At 34.8% G+C, this 14,933-nt stretch overlaps 1 protein-coding gene across 14 annotated transcripts in view; it reads left to right on the top strand.

The window, feature by feature from the left end:
• The window catches only part of NIPBL (NIPBL cohesin loading factor), a 154,820-nt gene that overhangs the window by 101,786 nt on the left and 38,101 nt on the right, over positions 1-14,933 (top strand). For all 14 annotated transcript variants that reach the window (XM_086867654.1, XM_086867657.1, XM_023944133.2 and 11 more), the window contains 4 exons: positions 9,575-9,757; positions 14,106-14,303; positions 14,487-14,558; positions 14,655-14,744. In XM_086867654.1, coding sequence (XP_086723780.1) covers positions 9,575-9,757; positions 14,106-14,303; positions 14,487-14,558; positions 14,655-14,744 — 543 coding nt within the window. The remainder of the gene's footprint in view (positions 1-9,574; positions 9,758-14,105; positions 14,304-14,486; positions 14,559-14,654; positions 14,745-14,933) is intronic.

Genomic DNA, 14,933 nt, shown 5'->3' with positions numbered 1-14,933 from the left:
TTATCGTCTAGTAGTGACGAGAAAGGGAGTGTTTCAGGATGAAAAGCTGTATTCAGATTGTGTAGGCTCAATAGAGTGAACTTGTGATGCTTCTCACTGATTTCTACGTAGCACAGCCAAACTACTTAAAGATGCTTTATGGTACAGATGAAAACTGTGGGCAGAAAGGAAGTACCAATTCTAAACCTTATTTAAATCCTACATGTACAGGAATTCTGTAAGGACAAAATTGGGTTACGTACGTTAGCACATCAAATTTTAGAGTTCACAAAAATTTGTTTCCAAAATAACAATTTCTTAATGCTGAAACAGACACCTGGAAATCAGAGGGAGGGGCCACAAGGAAATAACTAGAGTAAAAATATACCCTGGGTAAAGGAAAGTTTGAAACTCAGCTTGCTTCCCATAAACTGTGCTTTTGTAAATGTTAGCGTTCTGAAAATGCTCAGTTCCATATATTTTGAATTTGAAACCACTGTCTTGAAGTTCCTGGTAGCAACTGCATTTGCATGCGTCAAGACCAGAATACTAACCTGATGACCATCTTGCATGTGCATGCAGCACCAGGTAGATCTGTAGAAAATGCCACATTTCAGAGGGTAAAAATACTGTATTTCAGCATTTACAGCAGAAAAATTATAATGATTCTTCTCTACTCAAATGTTTAAACCTTCTTCAAACTAAAATTTTATTGTAATTATAGAAGAACAGCTATGACTTTTGTAAGAATTCTACAGTCTTCCTTTTTTTTCTCTTTTCTGATATATTAATGACTACTTCCTCTCAGTTTAACTAGACTAGAAGAGGGCCTGGCTCACCCTTGTACCATTAGAAGTATTTCAAGATATGTGAGGTTTGCAGAGGAGTCATTTAAATATGCACTTTTTTCATTGAGCCCTAATTATTTGATTTTTTTTTCCTGGATTAAGAGATTCACAATTTGAAAAATATTCCAAACATTGTTTAATTAAAAATCTAAACTATATATGACTTGTTAAAGGCTAGGAAGATCTGATTTCTCCTATATGCTTTGCACCGGAATGATTTTGCTTCTGCTTGCAGGAAATTTTAAGATATGGTGTGTCTGTCCCATTCTAAAAAGTTGCTGGGATTTGTGTGGGAATTGTACATGCTCTCTGGGGCCTTCATTTTTGGTGCTAGTTTTTCAGAAGTAGATGTTGGATAAGATGGTATTGGTACACAGAAGGAATCAGGCATTGCACACAGGAGTAATTCCTGATGTTGATCAGTTTCTGGTAATAGAGGTGACATTTTCAGCACAGAGCTTTGTCTGGTGACTTCTTTGCTGCTATTTGTTTCCTGCTTTAGACTTTACTACTAAGGTAAACATTTTGATTTGTGCTCCTACAGTATTTTTCTGTATAGGAAGAGTGAGTTTTGCATGTGTCACATCGAATTCTTAGCAGCAGTAATGAATTTGACCCAACTCACTCATTTCATTATACTTTGTCTGAAATAGGATGCTTTGTCTGTTTGCAGATTTTTGTCTGTTTGCAGGAGTGCATTGTTTAATCAGTTTATTTTTGAAAGATTACTTTGGCACATGTAAGTGTTACATTTATTACCTAATTTTATTACCTAATTTGTCAGAACAATTTCTTGGAAGTCTGAAACTGCGCTTGGTTCATGGACATGGTTGAGAGAACCAGAGTTCCTCTTGCTTCTGGGAATAGCTGAAGTTATTTTGCATAAACAATTTTTGCAACAATGCATTGCAACATGTAAATGTGGCCCAGCAATTTGTCTGATGTGAATTACAGTATGCAAGGCAGATTTGTTCATGTGTCTAAGGATCTAAAGGTGGATATTGATCTCAGCTTATGTGCAGGAATACATGCTTGAAATTTTTGGCTTGAATTTTCTTCTAGCTAAAGGGTAAATTTGACTAAATACAAATACCAAAAAGCCTTATAGTTGCTTCTTGAGAATTAACTTTTCTGTTGCTCAACATTATCAGCTTTTCTAGGTGACTCTTTTCATGTAAGAAAATTTAAACTGTTTACTTGAAATTTGGAGTTTATTTCTGCTCCATGGGAATACTAACAGCACTTTCTTGACAAAAAAAGACTTTTTTGTCTTTCAAATTACTGTTGTTTGCGTTGAATAACTTCCTTAAACATACATTCTGTTTAAATATCTTCGAAGCAATTTTCCTGTACTATTTTATATTTAAAGCTAAAACATCAGCAATCTTTTGTTGTTGTTCCTTATGTAATTGTTATCTTGAAGAAGCAAAACCAGTAGCTTCATGAAGTATTTTCAGTGATAAGGACTGAGAATGCTTCTATGCAATAGTAAGAAAAGTAAGCAGGTATTCTTGATGTACCTAGAAGTTGCAGATGAGATGAAAAATAATGGCTTTTTTTTTACTTATTCTCTGCAAGTGTTTTGGTTGTATTATATTCCTTGTATAGAAGGTTTTGGTTTATGACAAGAGAAATTCTGAGGAGTAATCTGATTTTATTTAATTAAGGTCTTTTTCTCAGGTGCAGTAAACCATCAGAATGCATGGCTGTAAAAATATATTAGTCATAAGTTTCAGATCCCAAACATTAGTCATCGTAGGGTCAGTGATGGTTTGGGTTACAAATTATTTTAAGGATTATCTCATTCCAACTCCCTGCCATTGGCAGGGGCACTTCAAGTTGCTCAGAGCCCCATCCAGTGTGGCCTTGAACACTGCCAGGGATGGGGCACCCACAGCCTTTCTGGGCAATTTGTTGCTCACCACCCTCTCCATAAAGAACTTCTTTCCAACATCTAAACTAAATGTCTGCTCTTTTGATTTAAAACTGTTTCCCCTCATTCTATTGCTACCTGCCAGTGTTAAAAGCCAGCTTCCCTCCTTTTTTATAAGCCACCTTTGAGTACTGAATGGAGTTTTAATAGAAAAATATGAACAGATAATTGCATGCTGGGTTTTGCAACTGGACAAGAAGTTAAGATACCTTAACTTCTTAAAACAATAAAATGAGTTGGCCTGAATTTCAGTGTGTATGTTCAGAAGCATTGACAGCAAAATCCAAAATCACCCCCCAACACTGGTTCATAAAAGCAAGGGAGTTTGTGCAGAATTACATTTATTTCAACTGCCAACCTTGCTCCTTTTTATTCTGAGTACTGCTTTATTTTTTGTACAGCATCTTGGAGAACTAGACTGCTCTAGCCTCCTTTTATCAATTTCTATACAGACAAAACATCAGCAATAAGGCCAGCAGTAACTTCCTACATCAATCACATAGCTTGAGAACATCATTGATGCCAGTGTCAATGTGAGTTCTCTTGGAATCTTGGGAGATCACGTGTTGGATGTATTCCGTGCTCTCTGCCTGGATATTTGAGTTCCCTTTTGAAGTTTCTTCCCTCCTAAAAATGTTTCTTCTCGGAGTATTTTGTACTATTAAAATCTGTTTTGAATCTATGTTTCTTAGCTGATGTTAATGATAACCTCTGTTGTATTGTGGAATTATTCTGTTGCAATGTCCAGATCCTTCTCTGACCAACCTATCTGGGTCCCATCCTTCAAGGCCAGAGCTAAGGACTGAAGTAAATGCAGGGAGTCTGAAAGCTTTTTTTTTAAGGCTCTGAGCCTTTTGTTTGTGCTACTGTTGGGGGAGATGAGGAAGAATTGTTTTATAAAATATGTTAAAGCAGGTTCAGTGAAATGTAGGACATACTTCTCCCTAACACTACCTGTCTCCATCCTGCTAAATTGATTGCAGCAGAGAATTCCTGTGTGTGCAGTCCCTTGGGTGGAGGTGAGGGCACCTCACTTCCCCACCATTTTTCTGGCATGACTGTATGTGAGGTGAGCTCTGGAGTTATCCCTTAATATATGTAGTGAGGGTATGTCAAAAGATGAGGATAAGGCACTCAATAGAGGGTTATATCCTTTTGGATACATTCTGTAGGATGTAGCTGTATACTCTTCCATAAGCTTTACAGCAATGATGGGGAGAGGGGAGAGGAAAGAGAAAAGGGAAAAGCTGCTGGTGTAAATGTAGTACTCAGTTTGTTTTCACCAGCATTCATTTGATTATGTGTTTTTCAGCTGATGATAGGGTATTGAGATTAAAGTGGAACTTCCATCATAGGAGCAGATAGGTCCTCCTCAAAACTTAAATTTACTTTAAAAAATTGCTGGGTTTTCCCTGTGTTCCCTCTTCTGTTCCTGAAACTGTCCAGAGCACAAAATTATTTTGACAAGTGTGAAGCTTGTCGCTGGGTACACTACAAGGGTAGTGGACTGATCACCAAGGGCTCGCTTCACCAAATAAAGAACGCAGTGGAGCATTTTAAGGGAGAGCCTGGTGGAAATGATATCATTAGATTTGCACACTTGAGAAAGAATCAAAGATTTTTCAGCCTTAACCAGCAATGTCTTCCTCATTTCATAGGCACTCATGTGGCCCTTTGCATTCCTGTGCCTGAATGCTATACTGTAACAATAGTTAGCTGTTCTAGAAAGTTGTTTATTATCTAAATATCTTAAAATATAGGGAACTACTTCTATCCTTTTTTTTTCCCTTTTAGTTCTTTATTTAAAACACAACCTTATGTGCATGAGTATTTGCTGTAGATTTAACCTTCGAGTCTCCACTTTTGTAGCTACAGTGACATGGCTGTTCAACAAAATAGCACTCTTTTTATGGAATAAGGATATTTTATTTCAGTTAGCACAGGTTTGAAGGTTGGTTGAGCTAATCCAGAAGGAAAATGTTTTCCTTCATGCATGTATATGCCTGACATAAGAGGAAAGTTAGACTGTAAGCTTTTATTAGAAAAGAGAGGAATATTTTTTAGCAAATGCTCAGAGAGGATATTTAAGGGAGGTGAGCTTAGTCTCTGTGGAATAATAACAAGACTGGATATATAAGTCATCAACAAAATAGGAAAAGTCCAGTAACAGGTAAAGTCTTTTCTTACAAAAAAGGAACAAGAAAAGGGCAAAATTGAGCTGCAGTTAGTAGGGGTTATTTTTAATGTCCAAATGAAGATGAGTGACAGTTCTTTAGTATAGAAATTCAGTGGTTAAACTTCAGTTTCTAAACACTAAGAAATGGGTAGATTAATATCCTCACCCCAAACAGGTGGCATTATTCCCTTCTCAGACCTTTGTGTGTTCTTTCAATGTCTTCATAGTTGGGAAAAGTTGCACTTTAAAATCAAGATATATAGAGTTTACAAATATAAATTTGCATTAACTGCAGTTTTGATTATTGCAAACAATTGGCTCACAGAAATGGAAAAGATAATATTTATATTTCTACTGTATTAACTGTCTCATAGTAATGAAAGCAGCAATTCAGATTTCAGATTTCTAACTATGTTTTAATCTTGATGGCTCATAGTTCACAGGAAATTGTACCAAGGTCTGATTTAAACGATGTATTTATTTTCCAGGGTTTGGAAAACAAAGATAAATCATTACTGAGAAAATAAGAGTTTATTCATATTGGTTTTAATTTCATGACAGGAACAGCCTCTCTGATCCTGAAAAGTTCACCTAAGCATCAAAAGCAACTCTTTTCCATAGGTGCTTGTTTGAAGTTGTTACATTAAGCCAGATGAAAGTAATAAGAACATAGATTTTTAGGTCAAAAATAATTGTGCTGTTCATATTGAATGGACCCAGCAAAAGTCCATAAGAATGTTACCTTTTTTTAATCTTTAGCCTCTCTTGAAGGATGATCTGCCTGGACAGGAGTATCTACTTGGCTTGCAAAGTCAACTCAAAGCAATATTGAATCCTCCTAAAGATTACATATGCATAAACATTAACTAAAGCTGTTCTACAAAGTTGAAGTTGGAAAACACAATACTGAGCTGTGAATCAGGCCTGTTCTTTTCCATTAGTTTTTTAAACCATATGTGGAGAAGGGAAATGCTGCAAGCTCTAGATTTTTATAGAAATGTTTCTACTATACACAGGAAAACCCTCTGAAAAACTTCCCAGACCATAATAAAATATGGGACCAGGCTTACAGACTAATTCATTTCTCACTGAGATTCTCTGACTGATCTTTACTGTATTATATTTTGTAAAGAAATGCTTGGTGAGAAAACATCTTATATTGAGGGTCAGTGGACATGGAGTAGTAGATGAAGATTCATTAATATTTTCCTTAGAAACTTTTTAATGATAGCAATCAAGCAAAATCAAGAATTTGTTTTTCTCTGGCAAGCAACTTGCATGTAAGTTGTGGACAGCATTGCATATGTTTGGAGAAGCACTGTAGAAATTACTTTTCATATATACAGTTCTTTGGAAATTAATTGTTCTTCTGTGTCTTCCCTTTGAACTCACCAGTGTGGAGTTTTTTAGAAGAATGCTCTGCACGGCACTAAGAAAAATTTTGTTAAGATGGTACTTTCCTGGTTTTTGTGGGTTTTTTCCATTTTTTGGGGTTTTTTGGTTTTTTTTTCTTTTTTTGATTGTTTGCTTTAATAGTTGCAGAAGTTTTGATATTATGTGTAAATGACACCTGAAGAATACACATGCCTGTAGTCTAATTTCAGGCATATGGTGTACACTGATCACACACATTGCAGAAAATGGAGTTTTTCCATTGGTGCTGATAGTCCTTCAGCAAGCTATTTGGACATTCTATTAGATTATCAAGTAACTTTTTAGTAAAGTTACTTCCTCTTCACTGTTTAAAAAGCCATGCATGCTAGAGCCAAATGTAACTGAATAAGGTGAAGACATGGAAGTAAGTACTAGGTCTAAGCAAACTTAGCAAAAAAAGTTGGAAAATTGAAAGTGATTGTACATGGATTTGTAGATTTTAAAGAGGTTTGTGTTACATATTCTATTAATTGTTTTAGAAACATTTCCCATAAACTGAAAAGGCATTAGCATGTGTTTTATAAACTAATTCTTACTGCCATGTGACTGGATTCTTAGGTGAACTGGATTGTTGTATTTCTTTACCACTCTGAATAGAAAAAAAATAGTGTCTGCATTATAAAAGAGGAGATACTAGAGAAGGAATTTAGTAAGATATTTCTAGTGATTTTTGGGCTGCCCTGATTCAAGCATAAATAATAGAGTAAAATAAATATTAACAAGCTCTTGACTTGACTAAAAGTACAGAATATCCCTGGTTTTTTTTTCAGAAAGGATGTTAAGTCCTTCTCCATGCATATTAGAATTGTATATATGTGTACAGTCATGCTTAACTCCTTTGTACCACATAAGTAAAACTATAGATTCGGTTGTTTACAATCCTCAGCAGCTAAGAAAACTGGGCATGTGGCACACTTACTTTCGGGAGCATTATGACAGAAAGAAGAATTTCAATGATAGCTTAAAGAGAGCTCTATAATAATTCTATTTGTTCTTTTTTCTGCTGTTCCCTACTTGAATAAAGTAAGCTTTGCCTATTTCCTAATAAAAGACAAATGGGTAAGGATATACAGTAATCTGAAATATCTGTTACAGGAGAGAATATAAATCAAGCAGTAGTTGAATTTAGCACTGGAGAAATAGGAACTTGGAACTTTTGAGACATAAATAAAATAAGTTTTATAACTATTTAGAGTCTTTTTTTTTCACTTATGTCTAATGAAGGCTATGATTTTTGATTTCTATTTAAAGAGTGAGTACAAAATGAAAAGTCAGTGAGAAAAGAAAGCAAGTAGAGATATTCCTAGGAGACAATAGAATACCCTGAGTTTTGTTTGTTATTTGAGGATTTAATGTAACTTTTGTTCATTTACTTGCATCTGTCCTTTGCAATGTTTTTGTTGGTCCAGATTTATTGTAGACTTAATGCTATATGTGTAGTCCTCCTGATTTTAATGAAATTACCAAAGGGCATAAAATTGAAAATTCATATTAGAGAACCTGGATTTACAGCTCTCTATGAATTTCATCTGTGCAAATTATCTTAAAACTTGTATGTGTAATTTTTTCTGCATTCTGGGGCTGGATGTATGCACTGTAAAGGCATACAAAGTATGGGGACACAGTGGTTGGTACACAGAGGGGAAATGGTCTGCCCATGCTGCGATACTTCTCCCTGTCTGAAGTCAAGTGCATAGCTCACAAAATTAATCATTAACTGAGGAACATGGCCAACCACACCATAAAATGTTTTACAGCATTTTCGAAAGCAATATTGATAATTTAGGTAGCTTTGGTACATGGTGATTGTATAAGGATGGCAACCTAACACAAATAGATAACAGTGAGCACAATATGAAGGAAGCAGGGACAACTTTAACTATCATTTAAATTTCTATATGTTTCACTTCAGAAACCCTAATATTTGTTAAATTGTTTTTTAAAATGCACTTAAATGAGATGACTTCCAGAATGTATTTTGATGCTGGAATCACATAGTAGGACTCTTCTAATTCCAATTAAAGGTGTTTCAAGAGAGAAAGAAAAAATCCAAGGACTTTCTTGAATTAGAAGTTAGGATAGTAACGCAGAAATGGAAATAAGTTTTAGAAAGTTAGCGCAGTGGTGTAGTGAATGCAATTAAAAAGTGTATTGTCATCCAGGAGGTAGAGTTTTTGGAGGAATATGTGTGTATAGCAGTTTGGAGGTGATTTCCTCTCTAAATAATATAGTATGCATTGGGAAGGAGAGAGAGGTACTTATGATGAAAATGTTTTTTCTCTTGCTGGAAAAAGATTAAGTTTAGTTTAGTCTGACAATCTGCAAATCTGTATAATAGATTCTTCAATAAATAAGAGTAAGACATCAAATAAATCCCAAAGAAATACTTTTGAATTTATTTGTTTCCTTCTCTCAGCTGGAAAAATTTTGTCTGCAAATCTCCATCATTCTGACTGCACATGGGTATAATCTTGGTTTCAAAACTATGAGAATGGTGTGATATTTTCTACCTATTTATCACTGTGAAAAAGAAATCTGATTTGTGGTTGAGATAGCTGTTTGTCTGTATTAAATAAAAATGTTTCAGTTTTGTTTTGTAAAAAAATCAAGCAACAATTTGTGTTGACTCACCAAACTACCAGTAAGAGGTAAGAAAAAATCTGAAACAAAAGCTGAGTTGTCAATGATTTGGCCTGTATTTAGGGATATGACCCTTAGTTCTGTTACAGGTTGTCTCTCCTTACTGGAAAAGGGAGTATTACTGTCCCTTTTGTGTACCCTAATTACTATGAATGATAGTAAACAGAAATGTTAATGAGGCACTAAGAATCCATAATTTACTTACGACTGTTAGAAAACCTAATAAATTCAGAGGATGAACTGAAATAAGACTAAACTTTGTGGAGCAGATCAAGGATATTGTTCTACAAAGGTAATTCAAAAGGTTATTCAAAGGTAATTCATTTTTATGACTGACAAACTATTTTATTGAAGGAAACGTGTATGTAATTTATTGTGTTATTTTATCTAATTGTAGTGCGAACTTGAAGAAAAAGGCTGTCAAATACATTCAGGTGTATCTAACTGTGATCTGTCTGATTGTTAGTGGTTATCCTGTGAGTGGTTCCTGAGAAAGAATTGTAGATTTTGGCCCTCTTTTTTATCTTCAGGTTCACATTTGCTCTTCTTACTCTCCACTAATAGGTAGCATAGATCAGTCAGTGTTAAAGGAGTTGCCTCCTGAGCTTCTGGCAGAAATTGAATCCACCATGCCACTTTGTGAACGTGTGAAAATGAACAAGCGCAAACGTAGCACAGTTAATGAGAAACCAAAATATGCTGAAATCAGTTCTGATGAAGATAATGACAGTGAAGAAGCTTTTGAATGTAAGTAGTACATAATGTTGTCCCTTAACGTAAAAAAAGCTAATATTTTGTTTTTACAAAAAAATACACATTTTTTAAGTTGGCTACCCTAAAACATACAGCCCTTAATTTGCTGTCCTGACAACTGCCTGGCCAGGAGCCCTTGGTTCTCTTTTAAAAGAAAACTTACTTGATTGCGATTTGTCATTCAAGATGAAAAGCGATGTAGTTGTTAAATTTATTTTCCTGATTACTTTACTGGAAACTGCTCCCTAGTTGGTTTTGTTTTTTGCTTTCAGTTGTACTGTAAAACATTTCTAACTATTCAAATTAAGGAAAATATCCTCTAAAGAAGCACAGAATTACATACAAGCGTATGCAGAGAGAAATTTCATTAAACAAATTCTTGAGTTATTCTTAGTTTTATTGATAAGTGAAAGATCTCTGAATTGAAAATCTTACTGCACAGAAGTTTCTTAAAATATTTTGTCTAGTATTTCTTATCATATTCCTTGAAAAATGGAAATTGTTCTTGATGAATTCTCAAAATACCATTTGCTGCTTCTACTATTCTTGAATTAAGAATTAAATTAATCTGTTTTCAAAGGAAGAGAGGAAGCTTCTATTTAGAATTTTGCTGTGCAATTGAATAAAGTTCCTAAGGAAAAATATTTATTTGCCTCTAAGTTAGGAAGGCATAGGAATTTCCTACCTGTTGACAGAAGTATGGTTGGTTAGTTTCTATGGTTGTACAGTTAACCAGCACTGGAAATAAACTGAACAAAGTGCATCAGTTCAGTCTGAGCCACGTAGTCATGCAGGGCTGCAGGAGAAGCCTGTTAGCCTGAGGACTCTTGCTTATAATGATTTTTTCCCAATTTTTGCACCTTTGTTTATAGAAATATCTTAATGAACTTCCATTAAATACAGTGTTTTGGAGTTTAGTATTTCTTAAGGTATAAAAGAGAAAGATTGTTTGTTGTGCTTCTTACTATGTTTCAAGTTTTCATCCAATCATGGTTGAAATATGTGTCTTTGCACATGAAAACTGTAACACTGTTACCTTTGACCTTTATCAAAGAAGCTGAAAAGAATGTCCTTCTTTGTTTTCCCTTTTAATTATAGCTGAATAATGCTTCTCTGTGCATGAATGTGCTGTCTTGAGGTAAATTGTAATCAGTCTAAATTATGGCAAGGGATTAAGGATGACTTGCTTCATTCAGGAATTCTATATTCTCTGTTTACCATATCATATCACCTGTATATGATGTTAACAATTTGGAACAGTGAATTAAAAAATAAATTCACTGAGCAAAGTTATTTAAGTTGGTTGGGAATGGAGAGAATTGTCAAGAATTTCAAATACCTTTATCTATATATTAGCCATAGTAGCTGTCAAAATTCTTAAATACAAAGTTGAGCAAGTTAAGGAAAACTTTCACAATAATGATATGCGTTGAGAAATTCTAGTTTCATAAAATCCACTCAAGAGATCTGTCCATTCTAATCAATTCAGTGAATACATGTGGTTTAAAAATAAATTATAGTATTTCTTAAAGAATAGTGTAGAACTGAATCAAAACAAAACAAAACTATCAAAAGTGAAAGATTTGTGGCAAGAACACTGAATAGATTTCTACTGTTACAAACACATGTTTCTTAATTATTCTGTTTTCCTAAAACTGAATTTAAAGAAATATGAAATAGTGATTAGTATAGAAAAAGAGAAGTTTCTTTGAATATTTCATTAGGAAGGGACATGCCATTAGACAATATTAAAAGATTAAATTAAAGATAAAAAAGATTGATGAAGTAATTGTCTTACAGTAATTACTAAATATGATATTATATAAATGTTTGGCAGAATTCAGAAGGAAATTGGGTGTCTATATTCCAAATAATATTTATTTATGTATAAAATCAATCCTAACTCTTGAAATGTTATTAATACTTGAATTTTAGTCAGTTTTATTGACTTTAAAATAAATATGGTAGGGCAGTGATTGTGAATAGCTGTTCCAATGTTCACATTATTTGTCTTGTAGAGCTAGCAGAACTGTAACACATTCTGTTTTGTCATGCAGCATTGATAAACTGGTCAATCTGGAATTCTGCCAGGAAGCAATATTGGAAGTTACTTTTCTTGTGGAAATATAACTGGGGTCAGAATTCATCCAACAGAGCTTAGTGTTAGAGATGATTTGTAAACTGCAGAAAGAGCCATCTGCCTTCAGAAAACACTCTCTCACAGGATAAAGGAATCAATTAATATGTGTAAAGACTTTTCCAATAGAACTCTTACTTTCTTCTCCAGTGCATTTACTCCAGCCATCATAGAACAGTTTGAGTTAGGGTTAGAAAGCAACCTTTAAGTTCACCTAGTCCCAGCCTCCCTGCCATGGATGGGAATGTCTCACCTATACCAGGTTGCCCAGGACCCTGTCCAGCCTGGCCTTGAACATTTCCAGGCATGTTGCATCCATAGCTTCAGTGCAACCTGCTCACTGCCTCACCACCCTCACATAAAGAATTTCTTTCTGATCTCTTATCTAAACCTGCTCTCTTGTGTTTTCATTACCCCTTGTCCTAGGACTCCATATCCTTGTGAAAGAGATCACACAGGTTAACCTCTAGAGCCTGTCACAATTTTCCCCCTCTGGATAGCATCCATTCCCACCAGTGCACCACACACCTCTGTGTCATCTGCAATTTGCTGAGGGTGCCCTCAATCTCAATGTCATTGTCTGGCCCCAGCACTGACCCCTGAGGGACACCACTTGTCACTGATCTCCATTTGAACATCAAGCCATTGACCTCGGCTCTGTGACTGTGATCATCCAGCCAGCTTCCTACCCACTGAGTGCTCCCAGATGGCTCACCATTTCTTCAGTCACAGATAACTCTCCCAACCATTTTAGGCAGTGCTAGTACCTCTGCCATCTTGAACATGACTATACTTTTCCAGAAGGAAGTTTAATCCAGATGTAATACAGCTTGAAGCCTGAACTGAATTATTAGGTTAAAGACTTGGACCACCTCTACTACATTTTTGGAATTTGATACCTCTAGGATTCATTGCAAAACAGAAGTGTTCCCTTAGGAGTTATTTTTATTAATTCTGATCCTGGGCTATTGACTATAACCTAGTATGTTTCTTATGTTTCTTAATACATGGGTTGTGGTAAGAACTTCTCAGTTCAGTTCCAGTTCTGTATAAATGCTTTGAGCCATTCTGCTCAGAAACAACCTTATATACAGTCATGCCAAGGAGACTTTGGTAGAGACACACAATATCAGAAGTGTTACATGCAGGTTCAGAAACAATAAACTGGCAATAAACACTGCCAGTCTAGAAATGTGATGTTTTGCAAGTGTTTTGATCTTTGCAGTATAGTCTGTGTTAGACATCTCTTTAGGAGCTCAGTTAGCTGGTTATGTTAAAAAATGGAAAGTTGGCTGATTTCATGGAGGAAGCTACCACCTCATCCATTTCTTTTTCTGTTAAAACTGAGCATTCTATCAACTAAAATATACCAGACTTTCTTTCAAAGTAACAAGAGAACTGTCATTCTGCTCCCCCATTTTATTTTGACAAAACCTGTGTGCAATATTTGCTCCAACTTCTTCAGCATTCACTTTTGCTGGGTTTTTGGTGAAACCAAATGAAAACTAATGAAAATTAATTAGAATAATTATCTGTGGTAGAAGCTTTCTGTTTGGCCTAGAATTGTGACTCCAGCTTTCTCTTTTACACAAATTTCCAGCAGTATATACCAAGGCAAAGTTTTAGTTCTTTTGGCAAAACAGAGTATCTTTTAGAAAATAGATTACAAAGTCTCATTGGAACTTGGTGTATTAAATGGGCAGGGCAATTACTGAATTGGAATATGGACACCCAGTCATAATTGGTCATAATTTAGATAACTGAGGAGATTATCTCAATATTCTCTTCTAAAAGGATTAAATTGATTTTGATTTGTACAGCTTTGCTTACTTTGCTTTTAAAAAGATAAACGCCCTGTAAATTCATATTTTTAAATGTTTTCTGGTATCTTTGCCAGTTCCAAGCACAGTTTGTCATAATTCAAAAGAAAACATTAAAATAAAGAATCCATAACAGAGTTGTACTGGTAACTTTAGTGTCCATTTGATTTAAAACAGCTACACAAGAGTGTTGGACCTGCAAATCACAGAATAATTTAGGACCTTTATGACCATCAAGTCAAATCATACAACTAATGCAAAGTGCACTACTAAACCATGTCCCTAAGCCCTACATCTGCACATCTTTTAAATGTTTAAAATATTCAGTTTTGAACTATTAGAAGTGTAAGTTTTGTATTTAAAATTAAAATGCATTTATTTCTAGCTTCTCGTAAGAGACACAAAAAGGATAGAGATGAAGCTTGGGAGTATGAAGAACATGACAGAAGAAGTTCTGGTGACCATAGGAGAAGTGGTCATTATCATGAAGGAAGGAGGATTTCTGGTAGTGGCCGTTACCGTAATCGCAGTCCCGATGACTCTGATATGGATGATTATTCTTCACCTCCTAGCCTCAGTGAGGGTAACTGATCATTATAAGGATTTAATCTTATTCCATAATACTAGTGTTTTTTTAATGGATATGGTAAACATTTTAAAATGGACATCATTGCATGCAATATTGAGTACAGGTGTAAGAAATGTAAATAATCACTTTTTTATGTTTTGAGAATGTGTTTGTTTTACTCCTTATTCTCTTAATTAGTGGCTAGAAAAATGAAGAAGAAAGAAAAACAGAAAAAGAGGAAAGCTTATGAACCTAAACTAACACCTGAAGGTAATTTTAGGAAATTTATTCTAAAGCTTGCATTTTCTGCTTTAAAATATTTTAAAGATAATTGCTTATTAATTTCTCTTTTTTTTTTTTCACCAGAAATGATGGATTCTTCAACCTTCAAAAGGTTTACTGCTTCAATAGAGAATATTTTGGAAAATCTGGAAGACATGGATTTTACAGCTTTTGGTAATACATAAGAAATTTTCAAAATGCTTGCCCCAGATTAAAACCTGTATTGGTATTTTTGTACTTCCTTCATGGTCATTTAATTTTATGTGATAACTTGCTATGACATTCTGGATTTATATGGCTTCCACCTTGAGTGGTGGCCTTTACCTTTCCAATTACACTTGCCACTGCCTGAAGAAGATCCTT

Source organism: Cyanistes caeruleus, chromosome Z, assembly GCF_971803275.1.
Source record: "Cyanistes caeruleus chromosome Z, bCyaCae1.hap1.1, whole genome shotgun sequence".
Classification (NCBI taxonomy): domain Eukaryota; kingdom Metazoa; phylum Chordata; class Aves; order Passeriformes; family Paridae; genus Cyanistes; species Cyanistes caeruleus.
This window is presented reverse-complemented; position numbering and strand designations above follow the sequence as displayed.